This window comes from Haliotis asinina, chromosome 9 (assembly GCF_037392515.1).
Source record: "Haliotis asinina isolate JCU_RB_2024 chromosome 9, JCU_Hal_asi_v2, whole genome shotgun sequence".
Taxonomy (NCBI): domain Eukaryota; kingdom Metazoa; phylum Mollusca; class Gastropoda; order Lepetellida; family Haliotidae; genus Haliotis; species Haliotis asinina.
The window spans coordinates 57,754,534-57,771,573 of record NC_090288.1 but is presented as its reverse complement, the minus strand read 5'-3'; the positions used below and the strand labels follow the sequence as shown (position 1 = coordinate 57,771,573).

General features: G+C 38.0%; 2 protein-coding genes across 2 annotated transcripts in view; one reads left to right on the top strand and one right to left on the bottom strand.

The window, feature by feature from the left end:
* Positions 1–871: 871 nt before the first annotated feature.
* On the bottom strand, positions 872–4,675 carry LOC137295560 (mitochondrial potassium channel-like). Its single transcript, XM_067826955.1, has 2 exons — positions 4,329–4,675; positions 872–3,958 (listed from the first exon to the last, which is right to left on the bottom strand). Exons 1-2 carry the CDS (start codon positions 4,551–4,553, stop codon positions 3,107–3,109), a joined length of 1,077 nt encoding a protein of 358 aa, XP_067683056.1. The 5' UTR covers positions 4,554–4,675; the 3' UTR covers positions 872–3,106.
* The window catches only part of LOC137295558 (origin recognition complex subunit 5-like), a 43,166-nt gene continuing 30,772 nt past the window's right edge, over positions 4,647–17,040 (top strand). Inside the window, exon 1 of the mRNA XM_067826952.1 lies at positions 4,647–4,942. The gene's annotated coding sequence lies outside the window, so the exon portion shown is untranslated. The remainder of the gene's footprint in view (positions 4,943–17,040) is intronic.

Genomic DNA, 17,040 nt, shown 5'->3' with positions numbered 1-17,040 from the left:
ATGGAATGTCTAAATAGCAGCTATAATTCAAAATCAATTTTCGTCCATGATTTCGTCAGTTTTAATTCTCACATGCTTTGATAAAAACGAAGGTTGAAGTGAAATATAATATGGTTTTACCTGGCCTTCAAGAATATGGCACTAACACAAAGTATTAAGTATTAATTAATATAAAGTAAGGTTCATGCATGCCAATTTCTGTTTGTATAGCAGTCTACATGCATGTGCATTTGTGTATGTGATCGTCCAGATCTCCACTTTTATACAGTGTAAAAAACAATGGCTTAGTTTTACATGACATAAGGGGGATCCACAGGGGTGTGTGTGCACATGTGCGTAACCCCTAGCCCCTCTTTTCTATTGTGTGTGGGTTTTTAAAAGCTTTTTGTTGTGTTTTTTTACCACTCTTATAAAACGGTGAAAATCACTTATGCTAGTCCCCTTTCTCAAAAAGTTGTATCTGCCCATACATCAGTCAAACTATGCATGAACCAAGCCAGCAACTATCCCGTCTGAGGGCAGGGGTTCTACAACACAGAGGCGGTCCACGTGAGGCTGCATAAAAAAATTAAATGTCTCTTGGGCACAATTCTTTAAACAATGACGTCAGTGGTAGGACTATAGTTTTAATTTTTGATAGGAAAAAAGTGATGAAGAAGGAACACATTATGTTTTTTTCCTCTCGGAAATACAGCTTGGGAAGGTTAGCACGTTTTCATGAGCTGTAGATTCAGTCAGTCCTTCTTACAGACACTCATCCTTATAGTGGACAAATGTATGATCAAGATGCGGCCAAGTCAAAATTAATTTTTGTAATGTCAATAAAAAAGTGTTACGCACACAAATAAAAGTGACACGTCAATGCCAAAGAAACATTTCACTTTTTTTATTGAGCCTTATCAGTGGCTGGAAATCAATGTACATGTTACAGTGTATATCACAGTGTTCTGAAAATACTCCCTTCCGAAAAAAGCAAACCAACAGTATGAGCAAAGATACCCACAAAGGAAACCAATCCTGGTGGAACCGAATGTATGTGTGATGTGTGTGTATTCGGCACACAAATTTGTGTGTATTACTGGAATATTGGGATAAAACAGTGGATGCGTGGGGGGTGGGGTAAGCATGTGTATGCATGTGTTGCATGTGTGTGCATGTGTTGGGTGGGGACAGGGTGGGTTTGGGTTGCATACACTGGTTCTTGGAAGTGTCAATATGTCCTGTATGTGGAGGGAATGTGTTGTCTGTTCTAGTTTTGTTCTTTTTAAGTATAAATCCAGAAAACATCTCCCATAACCCATGTGGGTGGCTAACATAACAAATTAGCTGTTAGTGGGGAGACTTAAATAAGTACACACACAGTCACACACTCTCTCGCTGGATTTGTTCCTCTGCATATCACTAGACATACAGACAGACAAAACAGCTCCTCCATGCAGAAAGAAGAGGAACTGGGAAGTTATAAATATATGATATATTTTTAGACTTCAAACCCAAACAAAATTTGACTTATCAAAAGGATAGGGGAATTTCAAGTATATGCAGTGTAATAAATATTATGTATGGCATGCATCTCGCATTTGTATTTATGTTCAACTTGTTCAATGGAACACTCAATAACTTTAGCATACTGCTTCACAGACATGGCAGGGGAGATAACTTCATTGATACTACCTCCCTTCCTCTACCAGGCCTGCAGTTGAGGATCACATCATGTGTCTGAATACATCCCAACATATTTTACAAGCGAAACACAACTTCTTCTCTGACTTTATAAACTAACATATTCATAACAGGCAACAAGGCAATCATCACACAGAAACTCCGACTGATACTCTTCATACAACAACCAGTGTAACAATCCATAAATATGCAAGTAACCAGCAGGTAAATGCTCTAATTATTTCTCTTTCTACTGCTTCCTGTCTCATGCTTTTACCATAATTATATTTCACAGATCACCTACTGGACCATTATGCAACTGTAATACATTTTGATATGTGCTTTATTAAATATGTCACAGATCTGATTGCTATGAGGCTCATGAATTTATAATGCCCTAAAAAAAGGCAAATGCATTAACTCGAAACCCTCGAAAAGATGCATGCAACTTATTATATCTCTCCTCCTGGACCTATCATGATCTGTGGCCATCTTCCAAATTTTTCAAAAGACTAAGTCATCAAGTGAACCCATCAAAAGTAATGTAATAATCAGCAAATGTAAGATAGGATTTACAGTACATAATAATTAATGTCCTATGGCTGGAAAATACCTAATCTCTAATACTCAGTCGCTCTGTTTACCACTTGCATTTTATAAGCTACACACTGCAGAATAAAATACTCTCATCAACAATGTTTTACTCTGTAAGCGAGTGAGTTAGCTTAGATTAACACCGCACTCAACAGTATTCCAGCTATATGGTGGCAGTCTGTAAATAATCGAGTCTGGACCAGACAATCCAGTGATCAACAGCATGAGCACTGACTTGTGCAATTGTGAATCAATGACATGTGTCAACAAAGTCAGCGAGCCTGACCACCTGATCCTCTAAGTCGCTCCTTATGACAAGTGTTAGTCACTTACTTGTGTGGAAAAACACACACACAAGTTGTTTCAGAGGTAAGGATTCTGAAGGAGGAGCAATTAAATTATTCCACACACAAACAACTCATTTACCACATTTGATTTATATTTGATGTCATTTCATCCACTATCCTGAAAATGACACATTCTGAGGATTCACACTGTTACTTTTTTCAAAAGACTCCCATTAAAAATCACCACTCTCTATTTGATTAAGGTTTATCAGTGCACAGTGTCATCATGATTGTCATCCTGCCACACAAATGTCAACAGGATTAGGACCAACTCAGAGGTGGTCTACAAAACCATATGCATATATTGGTCTGGAATGTCGTCTACAGATGAAAAGACCACCATCCTTTACATACTGTGTCAGCACAACTGTCTGCTCTTAGATAGTATCAGACAAGTAGTCTACATTAAATTGAAACGTTTACCTGAAAACTATACCTTTAGTTTTTTTTTAAGTGTTTATGATACTCATTTTTTTTTTATTCATATAACAGGAACTGTTACTTCAGCTTCCCTTGAAGAACGACAGAATGATGGGTATCGTCAGAGCGAGGGCACCATATATAAATGTTGCTGTTGCCAGTGAGTTCATTTTCATCTTCCATTCAAGGTTATCCTCCGTTGTCTGAAGAAGTGTCTTCACTTCTGGTCCAACATACACAACACTTGCTCCCTCCTCATCCTTTCTTGTCAGACCAAGAATCTTCTTGATGTCCTTTATTTCAGCATTTAGAAATAACTCCTGCTTCACCAAAGTTTCCAAAATTTTATCTGTTTGCTCATGGAGGGTGTGTTTATTTGCCACTGGAGCAGGGAGTGAGGCTCTAACGGTTGATGCACCTTTCTTGTCAATTGCTGATTTCAGATCTGCCAGAAAGCTGTCAAAGGTATCAAACTGGGTTCTTATAGCACTACACAGCTGTAGTGACAGATCTTTCAACTCCTCGTTACTGGAGACAGAGGTGTGTACAATTCCCTTCATCTCTCTCATTCTTAGGTAATTATTAACAGTTGACCCAGTGATACCAATAATGGCTCCAATGATTGATCCGATTATAGACCAATATTTTGTTTTCTCTGCTTGTGCTCTTTCCTTTTCATGACTTTCACGAACTGCAGCACTAAGGAGGGAAAAATACTCTCGTTCCTGCTTTTCTAGGTTACGTATATCCTCGACCATCTGGTGTTCTTCTCTGATTATTGAGTGTTCCATTTTGACAATGTCAAGATAGCGATCATCAGATTTGTTGGTCTTGTCAAGTTCTGCACTGACTGTTTTAAGTCGTGACTGGATTGTTCCAAGCTCTTGTTGTTTTGCTCGCCGCTCTTCTTGAGATAACAAGAATTTTGTTTCTCTCTTGAAAAATATGAAAAAAATTATCTTAGTAAAACATGAATACTAAACATTTCATAGAACAAACTCACGAAGACAATTTATTTCCTTTAAAAGACTTGAGGAAGTACATCTTGATGCTCAGAATCAAATTTTATGATATTGGGAAACCTCTGGTAGTTAATGATTATTCAATGAACTTCATAAACTCCAGTTAGAAGCAAACCACTATAAGCTGTAATATGGATGACGGCCTTGTCATCTAAAGTAACGAAAAAATGAGACAAAATGACATTAATTATGAATTTCCATGTTATTCTGGAAGTTTTCATTCTATTTGAGCAGAGACCATATAATATGGTCTCTGATTTGAGATTAATAAGTGCATACGAACCTGTAAGACATTGTTCTGCGCTTCCTTAACGAGAGTGAGCCCTACAAATTCTTCATATTTCTGCATCCAGGAGTTTATTAGGCCCTCGACTTTCGTTTGACCGTTCCCATTCCCACTACCGAGGGCACCAGTTTGTATGCGGTGCTTCCGCATGTAAAAACTTGGCTGCCACAGACAGAAACGACCCACTGTAAACAGTCTGCTTGACGCACTCAGTCGATCCATGGATGATTGTACTGCAAGACTGTTGGTTATTCCGACGCGTGTGTAAATAAATAGTACAGTTCTAAGAGGGATAATCTTATAATACAGAGTTCCAGAAGCATGACAGCAGGACAAGTTGATGAGAGTTATCTTTCCGTGACTAAGAAATCGCTACTGTTTTCGGTTCCTCATGCTGATTTGCCTGCCACTTGATTCAGCCAATCATATGGCATAATTTTGAAACCGGTTGTATGTGTTTTCGATAGACGTCGCTGTAGTCAAAATGGCGCTAAAGTGAAACCTTTTGAGAAATGTGACAGGACGGTGGACATATAATTCCAGTATAGTCTCACTTTGACAGAGCTGTACAATACCAGTGTTTATGAAAGAAGGTTTCCTCAGGATTCCATGTAAGTTTCTGTTTCGTCGTCTCATTTATTGATTCTGATGTGCTGTGTTCAGATTTCGATAGTGATGCCTGTGACGCTTAGACCAGGGAGCCTATATAGAGAGTTGTAGAGTATCCCTGCTTGGACTAACCATTTAAGTTTCCTTTGCTCTTAAATGTTTCCGTAAGTTAAATTTCGCATATCCATAACCCAGTCATTTTTTTATTTATGGGAATTTTTCAACCAAATTTGGTGTGTTACTAGAATGAAGTTTCAAAAACAACAAAACACTTTGATTTTCATATTAAAAAAATGTTAAAAAGTTCTTAGATTTACAAGACACCCACCCTGAGAAAAAAATACACATTTTTTTCAGCCATTTTTTTTGTTAGGAACACTTTAAAAATATTTCTGCACTTCCCAAAAACATGTTTTACTATTCTAGTTCTGTGATGGTATCCTGTCTATCCATTTTGGTGACGGCTGTCACATACAGTCAACTCTGTCACACTTGTTAATTACAAACACAAGATAATTAATTGAGACGATTTAATCAAGAAGTAACAATAGAGCAAGCTGTATAAAATGCTTACAACCGACCTGAGTTTTCATCAAGATGTCTGTCACGAGTACACCACCTGCTAGGCGAGCCTGAGTAGAAATTACGCCATTGATCAAGAAAGAAATCTGCCTTTTGGAGAAAGAAAAACCCCAGACAACACAACAACAAGTCATCACTTTTGCCGAGCAGAAGTTTGATGTGAAGATTGGACGATCAACCGTATCTGACATCCTGAAGCAGTCTGCTAAGTGATTGAGCATATCTACGACTAATTCCAATGCTTCAAGAGCTAGAAAACCCCAGCAGGAGGATCTTGAAAAGGCGTTATTTTTGTGGTTTACTGATGTTAGGAGTAGGTCAATTCATGTGAATGATGAACTGTTAAGAGAACAGGGGAGAAATTAGGAGTTACCAATTTTGCCTACAGTAGTGGTTGGGTGACTAGATTCAAGCAACGACATGGAATTAAAATGCACAAAATTCATGGTGAATCAGCCTCAGCCCCACAGATCGCTGTAGTTGCAGGAAGAGAAGAATTGCAGCAAATTCTGGCAGAATACAATCCGTGTGACATTTATATAACTGTGATGAAACTGGTTTGTTTTACAAAATTGAACCAAACTCCACACTCAGCATTTGCCCCGTGTCCGGTAAGTAACAATCAAAAGATCGCCTTACTGTTATGCTTAAGGTGAACACATCAGGCACTGACAAACCCAAACCACTGGTAATTTGGAAATTTAGCAAGCCAAGATGTTTTGGTAGAACTTTTGATCCTAATTCTGTGTGTCACTGGTATGCAAACAAGAAGGCTTGGATGACAGCGCTGATCTTCAAAGACTGGCTTGTGAAATTTGACAAACACATGTGCACACAGAGACAAACAGGTGATATTACCGGTAGACAACGCCCCTTCCCATGCCTCTGTGGATTTAACTAATGTCAATCTTCATTTTCTGCCTCCCAATATGACATCCCACATTCAGTCCCTAGATGCCGGAATAATTAAGAATTTCAAAGTTCTGTACAAGAAGCAACAGATGACATTTCATCTTGACAACGCCAGCGCAGACACGCCTTTACCACTGGACATAAAACAAGCCCTACTGTTCGTTCGATCAGCGTAGAGAGATGTGAAGCAGACAACAATCATTAACTGCTGGCACCATACAAAAGTCCTCCCACCCACTGACAGCCAGATCGACCCTGAAGATGAACCGACTGAAGATTTCCAAGATCTACAAGAAACGCTTGACAAGATCTACCCGGACGCACCTGTACCTGTCAGCGAATTCTTGGAGTATGATGCAAACTTGCCATGTGAGGAAGCCTTGACTGAAGATGAAATTATCGAGATTGTCCGACCTACATTTACTGCCGACGAGGAAATAAGCACAGAAGAAGACCAGACAACTGAACCAGTGGTTCCCAAGCTATCGGAGGTCAAAACATCTTTGAACATAGTGCAAACATTTCTGACACACCACTTAGATGTGTTTGATGTTAGTGACCTCGACTTCCTTGACAGTTTGAAAACGAAATTGCTGAGGGCCTCCGAAAAAACTGAACAACCAAAAACAATCAAAGACTTTTTAAAATAAATATGAAATATTGTTCACCAGACGTCAACATTCTAGGGTAGAAGCAGTTGTACGAAAACAGTAGCACATTCAACATCCGGTTAATGATGGCTGCTGATGTGTGGTAACAAACGTGAGTTCTGTGTCAGTGTAGTTATGACATTCATGTGAATGTAGGTATGAATCTGATTGATTATATGATTTTATATGTCGGTTATACCTTATATGAATGTTAATAAATGATAACAAGAATGTATTGTTATTATTTTTTATTACTGTGAATACTTTTACATATGATAACTGGATGTAGTGCATGCAACAGAATGGCGATCATGAGCGTTAGTAAACAGTGATACATTGTATTATCACACAAATACATTAATCCGACATATTTCTCTGCACCCACAAGTGTCGGATAAACGAGAGCTGACTGTATGTACAACATACAATATGAAAATCTGGCCCTGTAAGAGTAGCACCATATCAATAATATTTTCATTTTTTTCCCTTTTTATACTAAGTTTTCATGATTAATGTCTAAAGGTGAGTAAAACATCATCAAAATAGCAAACATATTCATTGTCATGGTACAACAGGCCTTTCTATCCCCAAAGAGAGACAGAAACATTAAAAAAAAAAGAATATTTTACAGCTTTCATAAAAATATACGTTCAACCTTAAAATTTGAAGGTCATGTGATACAAACATGTAAATGTATTTAGAAGAATATCTAGTGTTCTACCTTTAAAATTTTACAGAAAAATGGAAAAAGACAATAACTGTAAAAGGCAAGTTAGATGTTAACGAAAGTTTGTCAAAATAAATAACAACCAAGTAAAATGTAAGGACGTCTTGCTCCTTTCTTAAGACAGGAGCAGCCACATGAACTTTCTTCAAGTTTCCACAGACAACATAGTACCACTACAAATTGAATAAATTAAGTTCTTCTCCTACAACATGATCCAAAACATATATATCACTGGTAGTAACATAAACAAATCTCAGCTAAGCCCTTTTATATCATTTACAATATCTCATACATGATGGATTGACATCATATCTGATACTTAGAGGTAGAGTTGAGGTCTGTTTTGGATGTGATCATATACTTAAGCAAATACTTTCCAGCAAATACAGTTTTATTTGCAATAATCCTGCGGGCTTATGTATCCATTTTGGCAAATATTAATGTACAACATATACAGACATATTGTTATTCCTTGAAAGACTACCTAGTCTTGTTCTTTCAACTCACAATCACAAATTATCAATACATGGCAGGTACAAATGCCTCAAAGAAATCCTAACGACAGCATACAGGTCAAGTTACATGTTAATCATGCAAATCTGATATAACACTAGCCACCAATTTGTGTCACTTTGCAAAACATAAGTAGCCAGGCTTTTTGTCTTTCTTCTCTTCATTTGGTCAGCCCATGCAACTGAAAATGGAGATAAAACAACATAAAATGTCATCATGCTCAACTGTCAAATGTTACTATCTTGTGTATACACACAGTCAATCACATTTTAATTCACTGTCAGTAGTATTTCATTTTTGATAACCATGTCAATTCCATAAAAAAGTATGGCAACTCTGTCATTGTGCACGCTATTTACTTACACCAAATATGTGTTAAAATAGGATTGATTGGCGGTAATAAATGACTTACATTCGTTCATTACTTCAAAGATATATCATATCGCAAGTATGCAATATGTTATCACATACCTGTTTAGCACCAAAGATGATATAGCCACGCTTGTTGACAAATACGATCTCAGCTGGCAGGCTCTGTATGCATCCTTGTTCTGGGGCCTCTCAATATTAATGAGAGGCTCTGGAACCAGGATGGTTGCTTCATCTCAAGTGAAAGTTACTTCAGGTATAGACAATGGGGTCCTTTCCATTTTTATTTTGACATCAACACATTGTTAAAAAAATACAATTACTAGTGCAATTTGAAGCTGGATTATTCTTCTAACTATGTGAATTTTTACAAATGTGCGCTTTGCATAAATATGTCTTCTACACTTCGGAAGTTTTTACCTTCACAAAGTCAACAATTGACGTCATATATCTCAAATTATGGGAAAAGGTGTATCTAACTTTGTTGTCCTTCTTTTTATTGGTTCATTTGTATTCTTTGTCCAATCAGAGACAAGGTTACAAATGCGCGTAGACGTAGTCCCCTGTTTTTACCCCGTTTTCTGACAATGTTTTTGTGCTTACAAGAAGAGCTGTTTCAGTTATCTCCCCTGGCTGGATATCGCTAGTTAAATGATGCAGCAAATATAGCAAAACAAGTTGCAAATTATTGCATCTGATAAATGTTTGGATAAATGACATGGAATCATCACACAGGTGACAGCCTTAATTAGCATGATTAGGCGATAACTGGATTAGGTATTTTGTTTGAACCCAATCACACGTCTCAACTATTTCATGAATTCTACACACTCGTATTTTTGTGAAATAAATAAATCTCAGTGACTCAACCATGTAGCAAACATCTGAATGACAATACCTTGTTGATAACATCAGGGGCGTGATCAGCACCACGAGTGCCCACGAATGAGTGCTCGATCCTGAACGTCGGTGCACATTCGAGCGGCATCTTCATGATACATTGAGTAGTTACAGCAGAAATGGAAATGTGTGGCATTTTATAATGCTAAATAATAAAAGTGAAGTGTTTTCTGGGCATCAGCATGTCACTTTTATTTGTGCGGGTAACAATTTTTTTTATTGCCATTTAAAAAAAAATAATGTTCACTTGTCCTCATCCTGATCATCCATTTGTCCACTTTAAGAATGAGTGTCTGTAAGAACCAGTGTCACTGTATCTACAACCCATAAATACATGCAAAACGTCCCAAGATGTATTCTGAGAGAGAAAAAAATATAAAATAATGTTCTTCTCTCATCCCTCTTTTTCTATTAGAAATTTTTAAAGAAGTCTTGCCCCCCCACCCGTCACTTTTTAAAAGAAATGTGCCCAAGAAACATTTAATTTTTTTATGCAGCCCAAGGCAATGCACATGTGCTACTTGCTTACAGGAAGTAATCATAACATCTCAATGCATGTCCTTCACCTTTAAGAAGTTTGTATTAACTATATAGCATTAACTTTGAACAATATGTATTAGTATGAAAATAAAAATTTGGATATCACAACAAAAACTCAAAGCGGTTACTCTACTAAGCTATACTTCAGAACATGGTAACAGCACGAACAATACGCCAAAGTGCTGTCACATAGCCTTAGTTTTGATTATAAATATTTTATATTGGCAGTGTTCTTGAATAGTGTCTGACCCTCAGACAAATCTGACAGATTTGCCAATGGTCAGACAGAAGTTCCCAACCTGCTGGCCCCAGTGTCTGACTGAATATATTACAATAACTTGTCTGAAGTTGTTATTTGTGGCATGTGACACTTGTTCACTGTTTATAAATTTATGTTTATAATGTTTGCCATTATATAATGTTAATAATTTCAATGCCAATTATGAGAAATGTTAAATCTGAAATGTGAGCTTATTTTTATTCTGTGGGTCCTGTTAATTTTCAGTGGGTCAGACAGACATCTGAAACTTACAGGACCCCATGTCCTTTCACTTTGAAACACCATTCATAAACATTGTATTGATAGAGCAAAACCTGCAGTTAGAACTACACAATGCTAGAATATATCTCTCTTGATGAAATCGCAGTTTCAGATGCTATATTTTTCCTATCACTGCATCAGAATTTATCTAAAAAATCATGGTAAACTGCAGGCACATATGCACAGCTGATAGCTATTTCCTTCTCTGTATACAAGACAGATACGCATGGTAATCTTTTTCCTTGGATATAGTAATTAGTATAATACAATGCATTGGAAAAACAAATTAGAACTGGAGTGGTAAACAAACTTAACTGTCAGTTTACTGTCTTTACTGTTGAACTTGTCCTATCGGGGTTTTTTCACTCAGAGTGATATGTAGTGCTGTTTTCTTACCCCCTAAAAAATGTTTCAGAAAACTGGAACACATAGATATGCCAAAACCCATTCCAAACTGAGGGGCCCAGATCTAAGGAATTTCCTGTGATGCTGCTGTTGCAGTTGATGCTGCTGTTGCAAGTGTTGAGCCTAAGCCCATTTAAGGATACTCATGAGAATTGTTTTGATGGCATCAACATTAATAGAGGATACTAAACTACCTTCCATGTAATACCATTTTTATAGTATAGTAAAATTGCGACATCAGAATTAGCGTTGTGAGGTCACAACTTTAAACCATTTTGACGTCATACGTCAAGCAGTATTACACTAGTGCAATATTACCATAAAAATATTACGCTGCAGTATCTTCAACGGGCGAGTAATAACAGTAAATGCTTATTTAGTCAATAAGTACAGTGTAATCCCCCTTATTCCTTGGTGTCAGGTTCCCCTCTATTGTAACAGTTTAAATGGATTTCCCCTTTCCCCTGGATGCCACACTGTATCCCGAATAAAGATACAGAAGTATGTGGAAGTGACTGGAACTCTTGACCCTACTGCTGTGCTGTATGCCATCGTCAGACAGAACAGTCTGAGCACAGTCAAACTGTTGCGCAAATGGGGTTGTGCAGCGTAGAGAATATGACCTCTCTTCTTATACGCAAGCGAAGAACGGTCTGATATACCACTAATTGGGCTTAAAATGTCTAATAAAACATATTTCAGATGAGTGATTATTAAATATGGGGCTGGGAATCTGAGAGCACAACCTAATGAGGAAATGGGAGTGTACCTTTGATGGTAGCGATATTTTATTTTGACACGAAAAATATTTTTTGAACTGAAGGAAGGGCAGTGTGTCGGCAACTTTTGCTTGCTTCACTCGCATATAAAAAGACTGTCCATATTCTCTGCGATGCACAACCCCATGTGCGCTAGTTTGCCTGTGGTCTGAGGTATTCCATTTTCAACAGATCACATACTTTAGAAGTGACCAGTGACTATACCTGACGAGGTTGTATGCATTTCTGATCACTGGAAAGTTGCTGGAAAGTGCCATACATTAACATTGACTTACAACTATCTTAGCGCTGAGAGAGCTTTGAAAATCTATGTCCAGAACTCTTAAACAATTTAATGTTTCTTCACCAAGCTCGATACATAGATAGTTCTGATGGTGTACTGGTGCCTTTTTGTAATTTTTGAATGCTGAATAAAATATTTTGGTGTTTACATGGCAACAGCTTTGACAGACTGAAATTGGTGATTGTGCTCCTTTCAGGAGCAGAACTGTAAAAACCATTCGTTACTCTCCTTCCACTTTTCTGTGTACACACCAAAACATTTGGCATAATCATGACTTGTAGACATATTCGTGAAGGATATTTTGCCATTTCGGAAGATGCTGATGACTTTGCCTTCTTGCAGAGTAGTCATTTAAACAGGTATAATTTATGCTCTTCATGCCCAAAGACTATGATACAACTGCATATATAAACACACGATTCGACAACTGTACCTAGTTAGCCATGATCAATCAACACTATTGATTTCATAATCCACTCTTAGGCTGAATTGTTATGCCAGACATGAGTGATGCCAAATGCTTGAAAATATACCCGTGGAGATACGGGTCAGAATTGGTCATCGGCAACCCATGATTGTTGTAAGAGGTGACTATTGAAGGATATATTTAATCTTACCTCGCACATAAAAGTCGTTTTCTGATTGGCTAGGCACTCTTCCAATATTTACAATGTACCCCACTTACAAGCGATGTACATATCAATATCTTTTTACCCTGCTGCAGGTGGCAGCACTGTGAATGCATATCGATGGAAGGGAGATAATTCTATATCTGTTTTTCTAACATCATCTGCAAAATCTACTGATGACCACGAAAAGATTTGCATCGCATTCCTATAAATAAATTTTGACAAAACGTTCAAATGCAGTCTCTATGAAAATTAAGATGGGTAATTACACTGCAGAAACTTGACTAAGACAGTATCTGCTGGGAAAACATCAAGGTGCAAGATTTGAATCGTTTGATTCACACAGGATACCTGAAGTGTATTAAATTATTCACATACTTCAAAAAGTTCAGAATTAACATTGAGGTGTTCGGTAAGGTAAATACGTTCACTGGTCAGTTGAGGACCATGGGTTAAATTACCTTCCATGTCGAGGGGACATCAACCCATGCCCCCCATGTGACCATTGAACAACTTGTAATATTTATCAATATTTAATATTTATCAATGAGTTGACTTTTACTCTGTGAGAGTATCACAGAGTAAGTATAAAATTGTATCAACTTTGGACAGTTACTTATATAAGCACATGACTTTGTAAGTGCTGTAATTGTAAACAAGATGCTGATCCACAATTCATTTGATCCGTTTATTTCATAAAGTATAGAACAGAATTGTAGTGGTACTTGTGAGATTTTACAGCAGCTTCTATCAGATTATTTTATTGAGGTAAGTAGATGTAATAATTAATTCCACGGCAGCACTGACTGCCTGGATTTGATTCTCCACAAGTGCATAGTTACATTATGTGATGTTTATATCTTGTGTCCTATTCTGTTGCAAAAAATAACATAAGGTTCATAAATTCAATTTGCATTCTCACTACAGGGTTCAGTTCCTGGGTCCCTAGCTGACTCACTGATTACAATAATGCATTGCCTGAGTGTAATTATGGAAAAAATAGTACAAATAGGTTAAACCCACCTTTCAACTTGTTCCCCATCTTGAAGGAATAATTCCTAAATGTCAGAAATGTGTGAAGTGTCATATAATCTTCCTATTTTCACTGAGCACCAGGGTCTTAAGATCTTTTGTCAGTGGTGATAGGAAACCAAATCTGGCAAGAATTCAATTCACTAGTGCTTTTATTGATATTTATGGTTCAGCCTTTCATACATATAGTTAAGCCTCGTCAGAATCAGCAGGATGCCCATTGCTACTGAAAATGTGCGTGCGTGCGTGCGTGCACGTGTGTACGTGTATCGGAATACATCTGTTCACTATTGCTCACCTCACTCCATTATATCATCAAGTCTTGGAAATGAAGAAGAGTATTCCCTTCTTGCTATACTTGATAAAATACACGAATGTGTAGCCCAACCAAACATTGATGACTCAAGATGCATGTGAAATGTGTCTGACAACATTTGTAAACACCCTCCACTACATTCCCAAGGGGGCACTGGGGTAGGCTAGTGGTTAAAGAATTTGATCATCACGACAAAGAGCCGGGTTCGAGTCCTCATATGGGTACAGTCTGTGAAGTCTGTTTCTAGTGTTCTGTGCTGGAATATTGCTGAAAGGTGCTTAAAACTTACTCACTATATTTCAAAACAACACTGATCCTGGATCCTTCCCCATGGTTATTGTAATCGTTATTAACCTGGCTTCTGTTTACCACTTTTTGGTGCCTTTGACATTAATGAAGATGTGTATCCACGAACATCTTCGCTTGAATTGCGTGAGTAGATAACATGGGATCAGTGAGTGAGGCTCACGAATGTTGATATGTGCCATTTAGTCCCAGATATGTCAGTCGATGCTCATGATGTCACTCAGTGTACCAACACACTGTACAACAGCTTGCAAATTGATGAGTGTAGAGTTAAAGAACGGACTAGATTTGTGTTCCTATAGAAGGACTGCTTAACCAAGGATTGAAATGAGAGTGTGCGTGCATGTATAAGGGGATTGGTTAGAGTGAGTGAGTTTAGTTTTACACCACTTTTAGCAATGTTCCAGCAATATAACGACGGGGACACCAGAAATGTGCTAAACACATTGTGCCCATGATGGGAATCAAACCCTGGTCTTCCATGGGACAAGCAAATGCTTGAAACTGCTAAGCTACCTCTCCACCACTCCCTTGTTAGAAGTGGTATTATATAGCAGATGAAGTTCTCACGAGACATCCCCCACCAGGTGCTGTCTGTATGTCATGAATATCAGTATCACAAATGATAAAAGCTAAATATCTTAAACAGTGGATTATTCTTTTGGTATTATATAAATTATAACGATAGTTTCAGATAATTTGCCATCACTCTGTATGACTGATAATTTTACCTTCTACAGTGATCACTCATTCCTTACCTGTAATGAACACAGGTAGGTGAATATATTTATTAGAGCTGTTGCTAACCACTGTTACTTCAACTGAAACCTTGAGCATTCTATGGTAAGCTAATTGTAGGGCAGACCTGAGGGATTATGGGATAAAGAAGAACATGGGTCGGGATATGGTGACATGGGAGAAAATAATACCTGTGCACTCAGTAGTGTATCACTGGCAATGACTCATCATTGATATCTGTCTTCATGTTTCTCTTAAAAATAGTGCACAAACACAGTGATTTACCATAGGTCCTATAGCGGGCTATATTACAAATGAATTGCAGACATTACCAGTAAGATCTAACCAAAGGTCTTTCAGTGATTGGGTCTTAGGTGTATATCATGACTCATTGAGATGCCATGAACTGGATATTCAAGGTTGTTGATGAATTTGCTACAAATTATCTGCAACAAAAATATGTTTTGAGAACAACCTGGTGCACTTCATAGAATGGAAACATCAAAGTAGTTAACAAGGAGATATATTGCAACAACTACAAGATGCCATTGTGAACATGTTTCGTGCTCATTGTATAGATACAATCAGTCACTGGTTGGTCTGAACTGTCTGACAGAAGTCTTACCTGTCCTTAGGACTGATTTGAAATGACTGTACTAATGTTATTATCTTGTCCCTAGCTTTCAGCCTGATCCATGTAGTGATGTACGGGGGGATGTCAGTAAGTTTTGAGCCTTGCATAGAAAAACACAAAATATTGGTATGAACCACATTTATTTTTCAACATAGTCCCCTTGTGAGTCAAGACACTTGTTAAATCTTTTCTGCCAGGCGCTGATGCCATCTCTGTAGAAGGCGCCATTTTGGTCCTCAAACCAAGCCTCAGTAGCAGCAATAAGCTCATTATCATCCTGAAATCTACGACCATGCAAGTGTTTCTTGAGATTTGGGAACAGATGGTAATCACTTGGTGCCAGGTCTGGAGAGTAGGGGGGATGCAGCAAGATTTTGGACCCGCATTCCTGGACAGCAGCGGCTGCAATGCGAGAGGTGTATACTGGAGCATTGTCTTGATGTAGAAGAATACCATGTCTGATCTTGCCCCGGCGCTTGTCCTTGATTGACTGTCGCACTTGCCTCAACAATTAGCGTAATATTCCCCATTCATTGTTCTTCCTTTTGGTAAGTAATCTATGTGGATGACGCCTTTGCTATCACAGAAGACTGTTGCCATTACCCTCTGCACTGATCTGGAACTTTTTGGTCCTGGGAGAAGTGACGTGTTTCCATTCCATGGATTCTTGTTTACTCTCAGGATCATAGTGGTGGATCCACGTTTCATCACAGGTCACTAACCTAAAGTGAAAATCTTCTGGATTCTTGTCGTATCTGGTTAGCATGGAGTTGCTTCTGGTGACCCTTGTTTGCTTCATTTCATCTGTAAGCATTCTTGGCACCCATCTTTTTTGCACACCTTAGACATGACGAGATGTTCATGAAGAATTGTCTCGATGAATCCATGTGAAATGCCTGTGGTCTCCTCTAACTCGTGGAATGTGATTCGACGATTTTCCAGCACAAGTCTATGCACTCTGTCAATGTTTTCTTGGCTAGTGCTTGTTGTTGGGCGACCTGGACGGGGGTCATCTTCAAGACTCTCTCTACCATGCTTAAAGGTCACATGCAACCAAAAAATCAAACATAATTAAAACACATTTATCACTTATTCATGACATATAATATACATTGCTGCTTTTAAAAAAACAAATAAACAAAATTATAAGCGTACAATCGCGATTCAAAGGTGCAATATTTTGTACTTGGGCTTACTTCCCCCGAAACGAAGCCCTCGGGAGACCGAACCCAGTCATAGCGGGT

What these genes read in the sequence shown, in the direction of transcription:
- LOC137295560 (XM_067826955.1), bottom strand. Translation starts at nt 4,553, where the DNA reads ATGGATCGACTGAGTGCGTCAAGCAGACTGTTTACAGTGGGTCGTTTC. An exon ending in CGCAGAACAATGTCTTACAG is followed by an intron (nt 3,959 to 4,328) that starts GTTCGTATGCAC and finishes ATATTTTTCAAG; the next exon opens with AGAGAAACAAAATTCTTGTT.